The 17,835-nt window shown below is 38.6% G+C and overlaps 1 protein-coding gene across 3 annotated transcripts in view; it reads right to left on the reverse strand.

Annotated features, from left to right (window-relative positions):
* Positions 1–809: 809 nt before the first annotated feature.
* Positions 810–17,835, reverse strand: part of LOC107035226 (coiled-coil domain-containing protein 144A-like) — a 51,946-nt gene continuing 34,920 nt past the window's right edge. For 2 of the 3 annotated variants that reach the window (XM_072968650.1, XM_072968651.1), the window contains exons 25-31: positions 17,228–17,725; positions 15,614–15,769; positions 8,872–9,237; positions 8,094–8,299; positions 6,319–6,496; positions 2,136–2,181; positions 814–985 (exon numbers count right to left, since the gene is read on the reverse strand). In XM_072968650.1, coding sequence (XP_072824751.1) covers positions 2,167–2,181; positions 6,319–6,496; positions 8,094–8,299; positions 8,872–9,237; positions 15,614–15,769; positions 17,228–17,725 — 1,419 coding nt within the window. In that variant the 3' untranslated portion in view covers positions 814–985; positions 2,136–2,166. Of the gene's footprint in view, positions 986–2,135; positions 2,182–6,318; positions 6,497–8,093; positions 8,300–8,871; positions 9,238–15,613; positions 15,770–17,227; positions 17,726–17,835 lie in introns of all 3 variants that reach the window. The other variant, XM_072968649.1, reaches the window with a different exon arrangement.

A 17,835-nucleotide genomic window follows, 5' to 3' on the forward strand; every position in this document is an offset into this window, starting at 1 on the left:
CTGTGAGAAAAAAATTACATATGAATACATGCAAGAGTTCACAAAGAAATGTGACTGGAAGGGGTGGCTAGAAATGGAGGCTTATATACAATTTAATAAGTGGCAGGAAAAGGAGAAAGGCCTTTTTTGAAGATCAAATGACTTCTTGGTGAGAGGGGAGAGAAAAGGCACTTATGGTAGAACAAGTGACACTTAGGAAAGATAAATAGTGCCTTAGGAGAAGTGGGAGATGGGATAGTTTTGTGACAATGTCCGTTTGAGTCTGGTGCTCAGAACTTGTCTCTAATTTTAAGACTGTTTCCAAAAATTAAGTAAATAAATAGAGAAGATGGAAAGCCTGGGGCAGATCTCATTTCTCCTTGAGGAAATAGCTGTGAATCAGTGTTTAAGGTAGCATATAGAAAGCTTGATGGCACTGTAATGATTCTTGTGATCCATCAGAACGCTGACAACAGCCACACCAGATCCGAATGCTGTCCGTCTAAATCTTCAGGTCTATATACAGTGATTAACACTGGAAAATTCAAAAAAGCTATCAATCAGCACTGCTCAATATCAATGACAATTTTGCTGGGTGGTTGGGTGCTGTTTAAACAGCTGGCATCCGGGCTCAGTTTGAGTATGTAATACCCCAAAGTGCTGGGTTTTATTCCCAAAATCGGCTTACAAGTTAATTAGATGCAGAGAAATCTGGTTTAAAATACCACATTATATGTGCATGAGTTTGCACATATAATACAAAAATATTTTCCTTTAATAAACATTCTCTATATATCATACTTAACATGAAATAACTAAAATGTTACACATACAGCCCAGCAGGTAAACGTTTACTGTTCATCTGTAACATCGTATAACAGACACTTTTTCTTCAAAACCTCCTCATATTCTTTACATGCTTTCAAAAGCATATCTTCAATTAATCTTGACTCTTTTGAAGATCCTCGAGGAGTTCTGTAGGACTCAGACTGAAGTTTAGGAGTAGCTGGAAAGAAAATGAAAGAATTAGATTCCTTATTTAAAATACTTCATAGGTAACTAAATGTCAGTTTTGTGTTTTTTTTTAGCTGAGACTTTTCTAAGTTTTAAGAAGAATGAAAAATACCTACATATGATTACAACACAAACCCAAGATTACTACTCTACACTTTGCCCAGGGTTGCACATTGAATTAACTGCTCTTGTGGCTAAGGATCAGAGCTCCTGGTTTTATCATTATTCATTCATTTACTCAGCAACCATGTGCTAAAGCACTGTGATAAACAGTGGAATCTCAAGATGAAGATGACACAGTCCACCCTGCAAAATCATGTACTGTAAACTGGAAAAATTGATGAACAGGCAATTTCGGTACAGAGACATAAATGCCATGACAGGTATAAAAGAGGGCACAGATGAAACACTGAGAAGGGACGTCCAGTTTTGTGTCAATACTGTCCACTCTTTGGTGGCCGTGATATGTAAGCAGATGCCTGAAGGAGGAGGAGAACGTGCGGGAGGGGAGGCAACAAGCAAACACACAGAGCAGAGGCAGGAAGGGCGCCCGCGGGGCTGGAAGCGGTCTGACCAGACTCTGGAGCAGAGGGGCAGAGCAGGGGAGGAGAGAGACACGGCTGAGCAGTTTGGGAAGAGCCAAACTAATGTGGGTGTTTTTCTTCCAAGCTAAGGAATTTGGAGTTTTTCCTGAGGGCAAAATGTTAACCAGTGACAAAGGCAATGACAGGAAATTTAACTGTCATCCACCAGGTGACAGCTACATGAATTGTGATTGCTTTCGGCTGGGGTTTTTGGCCTCAGTCAGTATCAGAAACTCGAGAAGCTGATGACCTCCATGTGTTCTGAGAACAGTATCCATGTGCAGGTGACAGGCCCACAGGGACAGCGGGAGGGGAAGGGTACAGCCAGAAATAGAGAACACAGACTTCTTTTTGAAAGCTATGGATCATGATGAAGAAGTGAGGAATAAGTATATTTATCACTATGAATGAAATTGTGCTTTCACAGTTTTCATTAGATACGTGTAAGAAAAAAATTTACATAGTATCTGTTATTCAAACAACAGAAAGAGGTGCCATTTACTGTTTACAGTGGATTTCAGAAATCAATGTCTAAATTCAGAAATGTTGGCAACATACCTTCTTTTACTTCTCTAGCTGCATTATTTTCCTACTTCTTGTGCATCTGAAATAAGTCAAATAATATTTTTAATGTTTAAGTTAAACAAGACACACTATCATAGGAATGACAGCTAGCTTATGAAATGTGGCCTTTAAATAATACTTTTAGAGACTTGACCTAACTTGGGGATTGCTTAAATAGAAAAATGATCACATGAATAAAATAAAATAAATTCCTACTTACTTTGATTTTAGATAAGAGAGAACATATGTATGTAAGTCTTAGATTCCCCTGATGGAAAGTACAGTAAACCCTGCCCTGGCGGAGACACATAATCTCAGGGGGTGATGCCCAATCTTATTAGCACAAAGAGTTTAAACAATTCAAGTCATGTTCTACACTGAAGGCATTTCTTTGCAGTTCTCAGAAAAACTGCCCTTTATAAAAGTTCAGTTTTTTTTAACTTTAATGGACTTTTCCTTAAAATGAGCTTTCCATTCCTGCACTTTTATAAAACTACAATTTTAAGGTCTGTTCTATGCTAAAAATGTTTTTAACAGAGAGTCGTAGATACGTAAGATGAAGAAAAGGGTTCTGTTATAATGTGAAGTGAAAATTCTACTGGCAAACAAATTAAACAAATGTATGTTGCTCTCTGTATATGACTAAGACATTTATGTCAGAAAAGCTGCTTGAAGAAAAGAAAAGCAGAGGCTAGCACCAGTTTTAAAACTTGGTTTCTGATTCACAACTTTCTAGAATTAGAAACAAGGAAAACAATACATAATTCTTTAACTATAACTTTGTTTCCGTTCTAGAAATTAGGGCCAAGTTTTTGAAACTTGACTTAATTAGTTATGTATTTAATTATGAAATGTGTGGGGACACTTCAAACTACAAGTGTCCCCATCTAGAGTGTTCTTTTAAAACTCTTTTTATAAAAGTCACCCGCTCACTAAACAGGGTCTAAAATAGTACACCAGACATAATAAACACTGTGGTCACAACAGCAACACGAGAGTCGAGGCCTCTGTAAATGTTAGGTGCCAAGAGAAAATTTTGGGCTACCGTTTGCCAATATTTTCAGAGACTGTTTTCCATAACACTGTCTGACAAGAGCATTCTAGAGAGGCCTTATGCAATCAGCAACGTGACAACAGTGCCAGGCAGGTCCTGCGAAGTGAGTAACACCGAACAGATGAAGGGAGAAGCCTTTATTGAAATAATTTCATATAACACTATGCAAAATGTAGATCACACTTTTACATGAAGTGAAAATAAGATTACTATCTTTGCCTCTGCAAAGCTATATTGTCAGTTTGTAAGTATTGAATACATGTTTTGCTGCCAAGAAAAGAAATGAGAATGAATGTTGATCAAGAAGCTGAAAAATTAAGTATAGAGAAAAGAGTGAATGGAAGAAAAAGAACTGGAGGAAGTTAAGTGATTGTCTTACAGAAGATAACATGCTTCCTCATTTGTCCATTCACACAAAATGAAATGAGGGCAGGAGGGAGTCCACAGGGCACAGAACTGATACCAGAAACAAGGTCACTAAACTCTGCCTCTGCCTTATGAGAAGTGAGCTTAACTACTGTGACAGTTTGATTAGAATAAAAATTCAGAGTGGGTGTCCCCTGCCTTGGAAGGCTGCTTTTAAAAGAAACGTGACCAGATTCTGCTGAGACGCAGTGCTGTGTCATGTAAAAAGTTACAGGCTTAGGAACATTAATCGTTTTAGCTCTGGGGCACTGGTATAATCCCAGTTAGAAAAAGGGTTGCTAAACTGAGTGGATAGTTGAGAAATTTACAAATTACTTAAATAAATCATTAGAAAATGTTTGAAAGTGTCAGTAATACACCAAAAGCCCAAAATCAATCAATGTAAAATGTAGTCTTCCTATTTAAAATTGATTTGAAGGACGTGTATTAACTATTGTGGCCATGATTCATGTTTGGCACACCAATACGTAAAAACTCTTGAACAGAAAGAAAATCTTTAAAACAGAGGAATTCTGTCCATTATAATATTGTCTGGAATTAAGTTTTCAGTTCTTAGAAAAAAATTCTATGGCCAAGAAAATCTGACAGTGATGTATCTGCTCAGGCCAATTGTAACTTTCTGTATTCTATAATAATATAATAAATAACACAATTGAGTAAAACTGTAAAATTGCTTCTGACATGTAGGACAAAACATCCCATAAATAAACTAGAATGTGAAATCTGAGGGTAAAAATTAGCAAAACAGATATGGGGTCCACCTGCTACCACTACAACGATGTCAAGTGACAAGGCTGTACTACATGCAGCAGGAAGAGAGGCAATAAACCCAAGCGTTATGAACTGGAGGAAACTTGCTTCAACAACCAGCACGACTGAAATCACAACTTAGAGCAATGCTTCCGTCAAGTTAGAAGAAAAGGCTAAGTGAGCTGGAACTTCACAGCAGGAAGAGTCCAAACTGTTAAAACCTTGCACATAAAGGAGAATGTTAAATTCAATCCTAATACCATTTTAACATTTTTCTTTCTAGAATCATAGCTGAAAAGCTGTGGAAGTCTGTTGTTTTGTTAAGCCCCATCCAAAACCCATCCCTTCCTGTCATTTTAAACACTATGTTCACACCTCTCCTAGCATTACTTTATGTTTTCCCAGCAGAAATCATTACATCTCGAGCAATCCCAGAAGGCACCTTCTTTCTGTACGTCTAAGAATTCTGTAAACAATAACTGTATAATAACTGCTGTGAGGTGCTCCGTCGTGGGGATGAAGACGTGTCTGTGCATCTGGACAGAGCAGTGCCTTTCCATCTCCCTTGCTATATCTAGCATGATTTGGCCCCATGGCCCCACAGAAGAACTACGTGTACCTTGGAACTACAACACTGAGTTTAAAATAAACTACTTTCCAACTTATCTAGAAGTACTAAAAAATAGACACCTCTTTCCTCCAAGAACATTAAAGGAAAAAACTGTCCTCAGGAGCTTTCTCTTGCACTGCTTTTGCACTCACACTCTTTCACCATCATCCTGTAAATTGACACACTGTCAATTTTTTGGTGACAACTAATGGGAACATTTCAAGTTTGCCTCATGCTTAGCCACTGACAGAAGTGTTAGCCATGCATTTTGTTTAAAACCACGCAGTCCGGTTTCATGACTCTGAAGCACATAGACTCAATTTACCCACAACAGTGTCTATGAAACCTGAGCTTCTATCTTCTTTGACTTATTATGACATGAAGCCAAGTGAGAAAAAACAGGTTGAGACCTCACTTAACAAGGGCCCATGCTACCTTTCTCTGCATCGAGAACATCATGAAAACACCATCAAACCATAAACCAACGTGCACTGCTTTCAATGGCTCTTCAAACAATAATGATACACAATGGAAACTAGCTGTATTTTAAAGGCTCCCTATCATTGCCACATCGCTATTTCTACAGGTGAGGGCAAGACAGAGACATAAGTGAACTGCATTTTAAAAATTTAAATATTTGCTTTTCTTGACTGCATATTCAGAAATGTTCTACAGTCGCTCAGTAAGACATTTTATAACAACTAAAATAAAAATGCTATAAGTAAAATAGCAATTAAGGATGTACTCTTCGAGAAGAAAGTGATATAAATTTTAAACTTAAATACAGAGCTTAATGTTTTTAGTGTTACAAGTTTCTTGAATTGATAAAAAGAATTTATCTTGTATTCCTTTAAATAAAAAACATCCATATGTGGTTAAGTATCTTGATGCCATTTACTTATGCTTAGGGGTAGAAAAACTGGGGTGCAGCAAAACTTGAAAATTACTATGAACCAATGCCAAACCGAAATCAATCAGAAACTAAGACAAACATTGGAAAGTATGTCTCTAGTTATTAGGCAGTAATACTTAATTTCTAAAATAGAATTTAAAATGGAGCTTTTTAAGAAATTTAAAATTTGTCAGTTTACTTGCATTTATTGAATAAAGTGAATGACAGGAATCTCTTGAAAATGAGAAGTCCAGGGACTTAAAAAAATTATAAAATTTCTGTCTCCTTTCTTTATTAGCACAATTAATTATGGCTTTTACTTAGTGTGTGTAAGTCAAATAAGTAACTCAGAATTTCATCAAATTAAAAACAGGAATTATATCAGAAATCTGAAACCCAGGGGAAAAAAGATAATATAACTAACCCCGAACAAGCAATCACTCACGCTAGTTGAAGGTTCTGAAAAACTCCTGAAGTTTGCACTTTGAGTAAGAGTCCATTTGTGCTCTGAGCTATCATTAAATTTTTCAGCAGGCCTTGCAGGAATAGTTTTGAGGACAGAACACTTGTACTCTTCCGCCATCTGAAGTTTAGTGTTCATCACTACCAGCCTCTCGTTAATCCTGTGAGGATTGCAAAACACAGATTTCATTCATTTCATTTTTTTCCTAAGTGATGTGTATTTTTAAAGTTGCTATAATAGTAAACAGATTACCCAATTAAACTGTGTTTTGACAACGAAAATATGTCAGCGCAGACCTACTGTAAATAATTACAGTTTAAAACTGTCCTAAAGAAGGACATATGTACCTGGGGGGGGGCTTGACTAACAAGTACTTCAAAGTGGGGAGAGTCAGAGATGGAGATGCCTCCACAGAGGACCCCTCTGCCTTCTGCATCGGCTGCATCTAGACATAAATACCCTCAAGATACCAGTTTAGAAATAAAAAATAAACCATCCCGCAAAGCCATTATCAAGTGTTTGCTTTCACCACCTTTCTATACACATTTCACTCATTACCTGGGAGAAATTAAGCATGCGGCACTGAGGAAGAGTTTAGAGCCACCACCTCTGGGGGGCGCCAGATGGCAGAGTCGGTGATGGGAATAAACTGTGACAGTGCCAGGGGCAATTTCAAGTGTCCCCCAATTTGCCGAAGCTCACTTTGTTACTTCGCTTTTATCAGCACCTGTTTTCCATAACGAAAACAAATCTCAAGCGGATTTTCACTTTTATGAAAAAAAAAAAAAAAAGCAAAAAGCCAGAATAGCGCTGGGTGTTTGTTTTAGCCCGAGCCATCAGAAGGGCAACACGCAGCCCGAGCAGCAAGAGGGGCCCCACCGAGCTCCTTCCCCAGAACCACACGCAGTAGCCCGGCATCACGCTGCCACGGCTTTGGACTTTGTCTGTGAGCACCTGTGCTTAATGCATATTTATTTTGTGCATCCACCAGCAAGATGTGTCCTAAGGTAGCTGCCTCTTTGCTTTACGCCAACGACTTTCGTAGGAACACTCTACTTTTGGATACCGCGAAGACCTGTAGCTTACAACATTGTTACTCAGGCACTGGAGGAGGGACCTGCCCTTTCTGTCTTCCACACACCCCCTCGGGCTGGCCACCGTATTCTTTTTAGCCACTTTGTGAACTACTATACTGACCTTCACCCCTATGTTTGTTTCCCCCTATTCCCCAAGCATACCTTTATGTAGCGGAGACAAACTTAGAAGGATACAGTACTTCGTCTCAGGGTGCCCACTAGTGGTGATACCAAATATCACAATCAAGAAAGTAAATTCACCAAACACCAGAATGGGACCCCTTGGGTTTAAGTTGTACTCTTCCAAAACACAGTTAACTTTAAACTCAATAACATTTCTATTTATGGGAATTACAGCTAGAAATTTTGTGATAATGTGTCTGTCTAAATTACAAAGTTTGCAAAAGCCCCAGCTTAAAGATTAGATCAGGTTAAATATATGCAAATATAAAACATGAAGTCATGTAAAAGCAACAAAAGGCAGGGAGATGCAAACTGCCCTGGACTAACATTTTAAAGGAGAGTTCATTTCCTAACATCATTTTAACATCAATGCAAAATTATACTATCTAGTCAGCTTTCACTTGCTACTCACATCACGAAACTGGCTCAGTAAAAATTATGCCTTAGAAGCAAATTAACGACCTAATTTATTCTCCATAACTCTATGTTTTGACTTACGAGTGTAATTGACTTGCCCATGACGTTCTATTTTCTGGCTCTTTGAGGTACAGCTGTCTGTATTTTTCCAGTTCTTCTTTCTCAGATTCTAACTGAAAAGTTTTACTTTTCAGTTCAGATTCCAGATATTTAATTTTATGCTTCATTTGACTTATTGAAGCATTTTTATATTCTCTTAACAAGTTATCTTCATACGCTGCTTGTGTCTAAAGCAAATTAAAAGGATACAATTTAAAAAATAATTATAACCTGAGTAATTACAGTGTATTCGTTCTCTTCAGTTTTGAGTCAATCATTCAGACAGCAATTTTAAATGTAAAAAAGCTGAACTTTAAAATATTTATCATCAATGTCAAGTGAATTAAATCTGAATTATGAAATTAAAGTTTAATCACTCATATCAGTACTCATGTAATGTGATAGCTCAAAGAATAACAGGATCAACTTAAAATTTTAAAAATTGAACAATACAACTTAAGAGTAATCCAAGAGTGTGGTACAATATTTAAATCACAATATTTTCTTTTCCTCCTAGGAGTCTTGACTTACACCAATTGGCCTTAAAAATGATTCTCTAGTGAGAATTGTTCTGAAAGATCAATTTAGTGATAGTAATGATGGAAATTGAATTATTTAAAGGGAGGAACAAATGCGGCCTTCCTTCCAGAAATCTACAAAACAAACTACTCTATGGGAAGTAGAGGAAACATAAAATGTATACATTCAACTGTAATTCACAGCAAAGTGAATTAGAGCACATTAAAGTTCACTGCTTCACCTGTAAAAACTGGCTGAGTTCTTTCAATGCTGCTGCTACATCCTGTTTTGCTCGCTCTTCAGTCTCCCGTTTGCACTGCACGACCTGACTGAGTTCTGTCAATTTTTCGGCTACATCCCATCGTGCTTGCTCTTCAATCTCCTGTTTGTACTGCTCCACTTGACTGCGTTCCACTGTGTTCACTTCTAGGTGATGTTTGAGGTTTACTACTTCTTCTTCCAACTTCTTTTTCTCCTCCTGTAATGTTTCACATTTCTTTTGCATCCCTTTCATAGATAATAACTCTTTTAGAAGGAGCTGAGTTTCTGCACTCAGATGGAGAAGTGCTGAAGTTGTCGATTGCAGTTTTGCTGTAAGATCAGCATTCTGCATGAAGAAGAGAAAATTGTTTGGTAATTAAGTTAGCAGACTGACAACACCCTAACTCTACCCCAGCATGAAACGTTGAAATAAATTCAGTTACAATAAAATGGTATCTACTTTGTGCAATGGAGAAACTCAAATTACTCAGAAAATCAAGAAAAAAGTTCAAACCACCAAGAGTCACAAAAATATATTGTTCACTGTCATCATCTTTGTTATACATTTGTACTTGATTTAACACTCTTATTTTTCTGTAATTGTTTCATGTCTTTCCTACATAAAATGACTATAAGACAACTCTTAGTAGAAAGTCTCTTACCAATTCCTCCCCAAGTCTTAACTCTCCATGATTTTTAAAGCTTTAGGGAGATCATATTGAGTTACTCAGGGCTGAATTAATAAATGCCTCCCAAAACAAGACTTTGGAATTAAGACTGCAATTAATACATCTTGCAAATATGGATTCTAATGCCATAAGCCTTTCTCTGGACTACAAATATTTTATGCTAGTTTGAATTGCATTCCAAGGAGCAATGAATGACTTGCAGGGTTAAGGAGAAATCCATTTCCTTGTGTAGTGGTTTAGTAAGATGACCCATATATTTTTCTAAACAAACAAACAAAAAAGCCTTAATTCTTGGGATCCCCTGTTACTCTCCACCAAACAAGAGAACATACTCAGCCAAAACAAACAAAAATCTTGCTGGGGTTTCAGTGACACTGACTTGGGAAGAAGCACATTCCTTCAGATAGGAGGGATATTTGGTAAGACAAGGCAGGCAGAGGTGGTGGTTGTAAAACATCTCTACAAATTCCTTGACAATTCCCCTGTGAAATTCCCTCTCCTGAAATATGTACTGACCTCGGCATCTGGTTTCTAGGGGACAGAATGTGGGGACACTGCTGTGTGATTTTTAAGGCTAAATAGATTCTGCCTTTCACTCTGTAGGGACGCTCACCCTTAGAACCCAGCCATAACATTGTGAAGCCCAGGCCACCTAGTGAGCCTTTGTACACGCAGTTGTCCCAGCCTATGGCCCCAGCGAATGTCCTTAACCAAAGCCAGCTCCAGCTTCCAGACATGTGCATGAACAAGCCTTTAGATTATTCTAGGGCCCGCTTGATTCCAACTGGAGAAGAAATAAGCTGGCTCCACTGAGCCTTGTCTAAACGCAGGTTTGTGAACCAAACAAATGCTGTTTTGAGTCACTGGGTTTTGAGGTGGTTTATTATATAACTTATTAGCAATAAATAACTGGCACAGATATTGATATTAAAAATGGGGTGCAGCCATTAAAAAAGAACCAAAAAAGTGGGGATGCCTTTGAACCTGGAGGTAGGTGGAACCTGAACAGATGTAGAGAAGAGTAAGAATGAAAACCCAAAGTGTCCATGAGACTGTTAGTGGAAGCCTGGGGGCCTTTGAAGGGCTGAGGAGGAAGGCTTCTAGGCCAGGGAAGAAAATGACACTGAAACCAGAGGAAACGGGACGCTTGCTACCAAAGAGTTGAAAGTAAAATTGATGAGAGAGATAAGCTAAAACAAACAAACAAAAAGATTATTAAATACAAAGGAAGCAGGACCCAGTGGGTTCAAATGTCTGTATCCCATTTAAAGAACTGCCACATGCCCAATGGTCACATAATAGGTAAACAGAGAAATGGCTTCTGGGCTAAGATCAAATCTAGGGTGCTGCCAGGAAAACACAGTCTAAAGATGAAGCCAAGACTTTGTTAAGACCTTGGAAAGATTTAAGGTGCTGCCTCAAATTCCTTTAAAGATCTTAACAACATAAGAATTTTAAAGGCATGGTCCCCCAATAGCTTCACAGGGAGCCCAAGATGAAGAGCTTATCTCAAAAAGACCTATGGGGGTAGCTTTTCCAATGGCATGAACCCAAATAAAATTCACAGGAAACTCAAAGTTTTAAAGAGAACTGTGCAAGCAAAATCACTGCCTGCTAGCTTGGACTGAAGGAGACCAAGACAGTGCAAAATGAGATGAGGTCTTTGGGTTTTTCTTAGAAGGTCTACAAGGAGGAAGCTGGCTTGAGAGAACTACTCAGCTGTAAACATAGGTCATTGCTCAGGAAAGGGACAGAACCAAGAGCTCAGAGAGGGCAGTGAAGGAGAATTCCTCCCAGGGTTAGCACTAAGTCCTAATCAAAGAGCCAGCAGCAAGCATCAGGCTGCATTTCAGAACTGCTACAGACCAGTGTGCCTCCCATCTTCCAAGTGTGAGTGAGAGAGTTTGTGTGGTGGTAAACACCCAGTCCCCTTATCCTCAAGCCTTAGCACTGAGAGGAGTGTACCCAAGGGGCTGTACTCTAGAAACCACACCCAGGAACCTCATCCCCATCTGGACCTGATGAAGATGGTAAAGTAAGACCCTGGACTGGAGCCTGAGCCTAACACCACAGTGACCGAGACCTGTTGGGGGACTGAGAAGGGTTACGGGTGTTTCTCATATGGAAGCAGTAAGAAAACATTGTGGCTAGTGAGTTTTTGAATGGTTTATGCTGGTTTTTGAATGTCTCCATAAATTTTCAAAATTAATTCCATAAAAAAGGTGGAATATGGGTCAACCTTAAGTGACTTGCTCCTAATGAAGGCAATACAGTGAAGGTGGCACTGGGTGAACTGCAGGGCTAGGTTTGAAAAGGCATTTCAGCTTCTGCCTCCCTTTTAACCCTGGAACCCAGTCTTATGTTGTGGGCAAGCTCAGGCCGCTGAGCCAGCTTAGGTGTTCCAGGGGAGGGGGCCCAACTGCCTGCCCCAGCAAAGCTGCAGCCAACTGCCAACATCAACTGTCAGACATCAGTGGATGAACCTTCAAGTGCTGCCAGCCCCCCGCCTTTGAGCTGCCCCACCTGAAGCTGAGAGGAAGAGAGGCCAGCTGTCTTGGCCACACTTTTCCTAAGTGCAGATTGTGAACAAAATAAATGCTTGTTTAAGCCACTGAACTTTGGGGAGTTTGTTAGGCAAAAACACATAAACGGAAAAAAGGATGACAAAAGATAAAAAGAAATGTAACTTGTATACAGTAGAAATTGGTCTCCTATAAACTGTAATGTAATAAACGTTGAGATTAACTTAAAGACAAAGTGCTGATGAGAAGAAGCAGATAAAGAAAGACCTAAGAACTAGAGAGAAGGAAGATTTTTTAGAGTTCCCTTCAATTACAAAATCTTATAAATAGGCATGTATGCCTCTTTACAACTTCCCCTCAACTTTGAGGATAAGGAAGCCTGGTAGGCAAGGAGACATAGGATTTGAAGACTAATAATTGAAAAACAACTAGAAATAGTCAGTTTACTGAAATCAGCCTCTTTACCTCATTTCAATTAACTGAAAATGTAAGAGACAGGCAGCTTTGAGAACTTACTAATCTAGCATTCACTCTTCATTTTCCTTTCCTCAGAGAGAAACTAAAATATCATGGAACCATTTTTAATCTTCTCAGTAGTAAAACAAATGCAGTGTCCTTTGGCGGTATTTAAATTAAATACAAGTTTTCCTTTACCTTACTTAAAGCTTGTTTGTAAGGGAAGGTAAGACTGTCTCACCTTTATGCTGTAGCACAATGCTTCTCCATATCACACAGATTGGCTTTGAACTTTTGAAATTCAAATTACTAATCTGTTATCTGTTTCTGATAAACTGATTGAATATTATCTGATTTTTAACAGTTGTACTCTTGAAAATTTTTCCTTGGATGGCATGAAATATTTATTTCATTAATTATGCACTAAGCTATAGAGTACAGCTAGGCATCTCTCTTTTTAAGTAAAAGGATGTACACACAGGGAGCTGAGAATACAGGATCTACATCAAGAGTAGGATCGGCAGCAGCATTACACACAAGAATGAAGCCAAAAGAGGATTTCATTGTGAACCACAAGATAATGGGTTAGAGAGGCTTCCAAAGATGAAGGTTGAATTCATTTTTTCCAGGCTTAACCTTTTGCTTCTGGATAGTGAAATCTATGGATAAGTCTGTTAATTATAATGAGTGCAACGTAATGAAGTATATTGCAGACTGAATCAGTAGATCCCATGACCATGATTTGATAGAAACTGGAGTGAAGTGGGAGGTACTGGGTGAGAAACTAAAGGTCTGAATGGGGTGTCGGGGGGAAGGAATGGACTTTATCTTTGCAAGCCTCCTTTCTGTCATGTCACAGAGTCAGCAAGGCATAAGCTGGCCACACGCTCCTTCAGGAAGCAGCAAATCTCCACAGAAGTAGAGGTACAGACATTCCTCTACACTGACTTTCTATTTTTATGTAAAACAACTGCTAATGTGCAAGATGACTCGGAAAGAGTTCTCATAACATCTGACTTGATACTGACATAGGACAGACATAGATCAATGCATCACCAATGAGAATCTAAAAGAAACCCTCACATTTACGGTCATTTGATTTTCGATATGAGTGTCAAGTAACTGAATGAGACAATAATAGTCTTTTTAACAAATGGTGTGGGACAACTGGATATCCACATGCAAAAGAACAAAATTCGACCTCTACCTCATACTATATGTAAGAATTAACTTGAAAGAACTAAAACTACAAAATTGTTAGAAGAAAACACAGGTGTGTGTCTTCATGCCTGGATCTGGCACTTGTTTCTTAGATAGAACAGTAAAAGACAGAAATAAATTAACTGAACTTCAACAATATTAAAAACTTCTATGCTTCAAAAGACACTGTCAAAAGGTGAAAAGGCAAGTTCCTGACCAGGAGACAGCACTGGAAAATCCTACATCTGATAAAAGATTTGCACCCAGGATACAAAAAGAACTCTTACAATTCAATCATGAAAAGACAATCCAATTTTAAAATGGGCAAAAACCTGAACACACAGGTCTTCAAAGAAGATATACAAATGGATAAGCAAATGAAAAGATCAGCAACATTCTTAGTCATCAGAAAAATGCAAATCAAAACCACAAGGGGATGCCAACTCACACCTACCAGGAGAGCTAATGTCCAGCGTTGACAGGAATGCATAGAAATTGGGAGAAAGATATACTTTGGATAAAAATGTTAGATGGTGCAGCCACTCTGGAAAACACTATGGCAGTTCCTCAAAAGGTTACACAGAGTTACCATATGACGCATATGACAGCATTTCCATTCTTAAGTCTATTCCCCAAAGAAATGAATACATGTTTACACCAAAACTTGGACAGAAGTGTTCACAGCAGCATTATTAACAATAGCTAAAAAGCAGAGGCAACCTAAAGGTCCATCAACTGATGGGTGGATAAATGGTTTAGCCCCACAACCGAGTAATGTTTGACAATAAACAGAAATGGAAATACTGACAAGTACTATGACATGGGTGAACCTTGAAGACGTTATGTCAAATGAAAAAAGCTAATCATGAAGGACCCACAGCATGTGATTCATGTGAAACACCCAGAACAGGCACATCTATAGAGAGAGAAATCAGACTGGTGGTTGCTGGGGGCTGAGGGAGATGGTGGGCTGGGGGTGATGGCTAAGGGATGCAGGCTTTCTTTTTGGGGTGATGGGAATGTTCTATAATTGATTGTGGTGACAATTGCACACCTCTGAATAATCAAGGAGATACTAACTATGCATCCTAAATGGGTGAATTCTATGATATGTGAATTTTTTTTTTTCGTTGGGGGAAGTAATTAGGTTTTACTTACTTATTCTGAGAGGAGGCACAGGGGATTGAACCCAGGACCTTGTGTATGCTTAGGATGCGCTCTGCCACTTGAGTTATGCAGTCCTCCCTATAATATGTGAATTATATCTCCATAAAGTTAAAAAAAAATCCAAAGGCAGGATCTAGACCATTTTCTTAATTCTCTATTTTGGGTGTACCTACACTATCTGAATTTCTCCATGCTTTTACAACACTTCTAAAGTGAAAAGGAAATTAAGGCAATGCCTAATTGCAACTGGTTTGTATAATGACTTTTCTGCACAAGTTATCCTGAAATCCATGTAATCAATACACACAGATTCTATATCCATTCACAAAAGTGAGGAGGAGACATGACAATTTTCTGGACCATGTCATGAAACATTATCCTCTGATTTTATCTAGCTTGCCTCACTGTGGTGAGAGATCACTAAAAAAATACTGTTTAATAGGATAAAAGTTAACTTCTGTGAGGAAAGATGTATAATTTTCAACTTCTCTAAGGGTAAATATTGTAAGAAAAAAATATATGAAGAAATGGCAGAATGAGAGTCAAAGTTTAAGAAACAAGGGCATCATAAAGATAATAAAGCTGTAATTATAATGAAGATGCAAAAGAAAGCTGTCCCTGAACAGCTAGTGTCCTACAACAATCTGCACTGCACATTCACGGCTGACGTGCTTAATTTCATACATACTTGGTCTGCAATTTGGTTTAATTTCCTCTCTAAATCCTGTGTCTTATTTTCTATATCAGCCTGATGATGTGCTGTTGTCACCTCCAGGGAAGCTTCCAACATGGACACTTTCTTTCGGGTGTCAGTCAGTTCTTGTTGAAGCCGTCTCACACAGGCCTAAAAAGATAACTCTGTTACTGATGTTTAAGTCACCTTATCATTAAGTTACATTAATAATATATAACTCCAACATATGGACTTTGAGAACTGTCCCCTCAGACCTCAATTCACCTTCTTTTCCCCATAGGTACACATTCCTCTTTACTGACTTTTGTTAAAGACACAGAAGGCCTGACCCTCCTGACTTATTGACAGTAAGTTAACTTAGACAATGGCTGGATGCAGCAGCCATTCCCTGCCCCTCTTAGGAAGTGGCCGAGCTTTACCCCCACTGAAGTCTCAAACAGAAAGGGGTGTGCGGGTGGGATGAGTGGTGGTAAGTTCCACCCTGTGGGACATTCTCCCTCTGTCTCATTAGAGGCTTTAGTTCAGACTTCACATATTCAATTTGGTGCTTAAATCCTGCCAATAGACTCCTAGTTCACAATAAAAATGAGGTTATTCCAATGGCCTTTGGGGACCCTAGACAACCTGGCCTCCCCCGCCTCTGGGACTGCAGCTCCCACAGCTCCTCCCACCCCTCCCACTCACTCCCTTCCTGCCACTCAGGACTCTGGCCACTTCTCCTCAGTCTGCAAATGGGACACCAATGCCAAACTCGTACAGCACAGAGCGCTCCAGTTCCTCTGTACTGGACAAACTTAGATCCAAATGACAGTAACTGAGCCTTGGAATGAGAATTGTGAGCAAATTATTTGAAAAAATGTTCAAAGTAAATTATAAATAAACGGGGGAAGACTAAGGCAAACCCAGTTTTGCTAAAATTCACATTTGTCCCAAATTATGTCTGAATGAAAAGTAGATGCCTTTAAGGAGTGAAGAGGTCATAACAATATATGATTTGAGACGGAAATATTTCTAAATTTAATTCCAATTGACATAAATAAAAATAAAATTATATCAACTAAAAATGTATGAAAAGCTACTGAAGGAAAAGTACTACAAGATACAGCATTTACACATCGGTTCATCTGGGAAAGCTGGATTTGACTGTCAAAGTATCCACACAACTGAATCTTCTCTCTCTCTCTCTCTCTCTTTCTTTTACATTTTTTGTTCACACAACTGAATCTTAACTTCAAAATACACATTTTAGGTATGAGCATTTCATTTATCTGCTTCATCATGATACTAAAATGTGGTGACAGAAAAATTAAAATGATATGGGTAGTATAAGACTAAATTGCTAATACCTGTCTGTATCTGTCAACAACTTACAGCTTAATCTCTTAAAATTTCAGGCGACAAGGCATATTTCCTCAAAGTAAAGCACCTCTCAGGTCTAATTTTTGTTTGCTGGATACAAGATATGCTTTTAGGCTGCTTTATAGTGTATATGTTTCTAGCCCACACATTTTTAACATTCAACCAGTTTCATCATTTAGCTTTCATCAGACACTACTTTGAATTTTCTTTGAGGAAGTCTGAAAATTAGTTCTGTTTCTGGGTACTTACTTGCATTTCTGCTCTGTCAGTTTCATACTGATACATTCTGTCTTTTACACATTTGCATTCATTGATTAATTCCTTGTTTCCTTCCTCCAGCATCAGAAGTTGTTTACGCGTGGCTTTACTCCGACGATCTGGAAACGGCTCTGGGATATTAATTGTCTTACTTTTGGCTTCATTTTGAGCAACTTCCAGTTGCTGTCGAAGCAACATGTTTTCACTTTGTAGTTCACACAATCTGTCCTCCAAGAATGCCTGCTTTGCAGCGTATTTATTGACTTTCCCTTGTTTGCGCTGATACAAGGGTTCAATTTTCTTGTTTGAACACTGGGCTTGGCTTTGGTCTCTATGCACACATTCTAATACCGTCACTGGTCTAAGAGCTTCTCTTCTGGGATGTAGCTCAATTTCCGGGCCACGGTATTGACTTTCAGCTTCAGGAAGTTGCGGAGGAAGCACCTCGCCATTATCTTTTGGGTCAGACACCTCAAAATTCATTGTGTCCTGTGAATGAAACCACTCATCTCTTACTCTTTGAACTGTACTCAATAAGCTGACATATTACAATTTCCTTTGAAGTGAAAGACTATTCTCTAAGTTTATACAACATAAAG

This window comes from Vicugna pacos, chromosome 9 (genome assembly GCF_048564905.1).
Source record: "Vicugna pacos chromosome 9, VicPac4, whole genome shotgun sequence".
Taxonomy (NCBI): Eukaryota; Metazoa; Chordata; class Mammalia; order Artiodactyla; family Camelidae; genus Vicugna; species Vicugna pacos.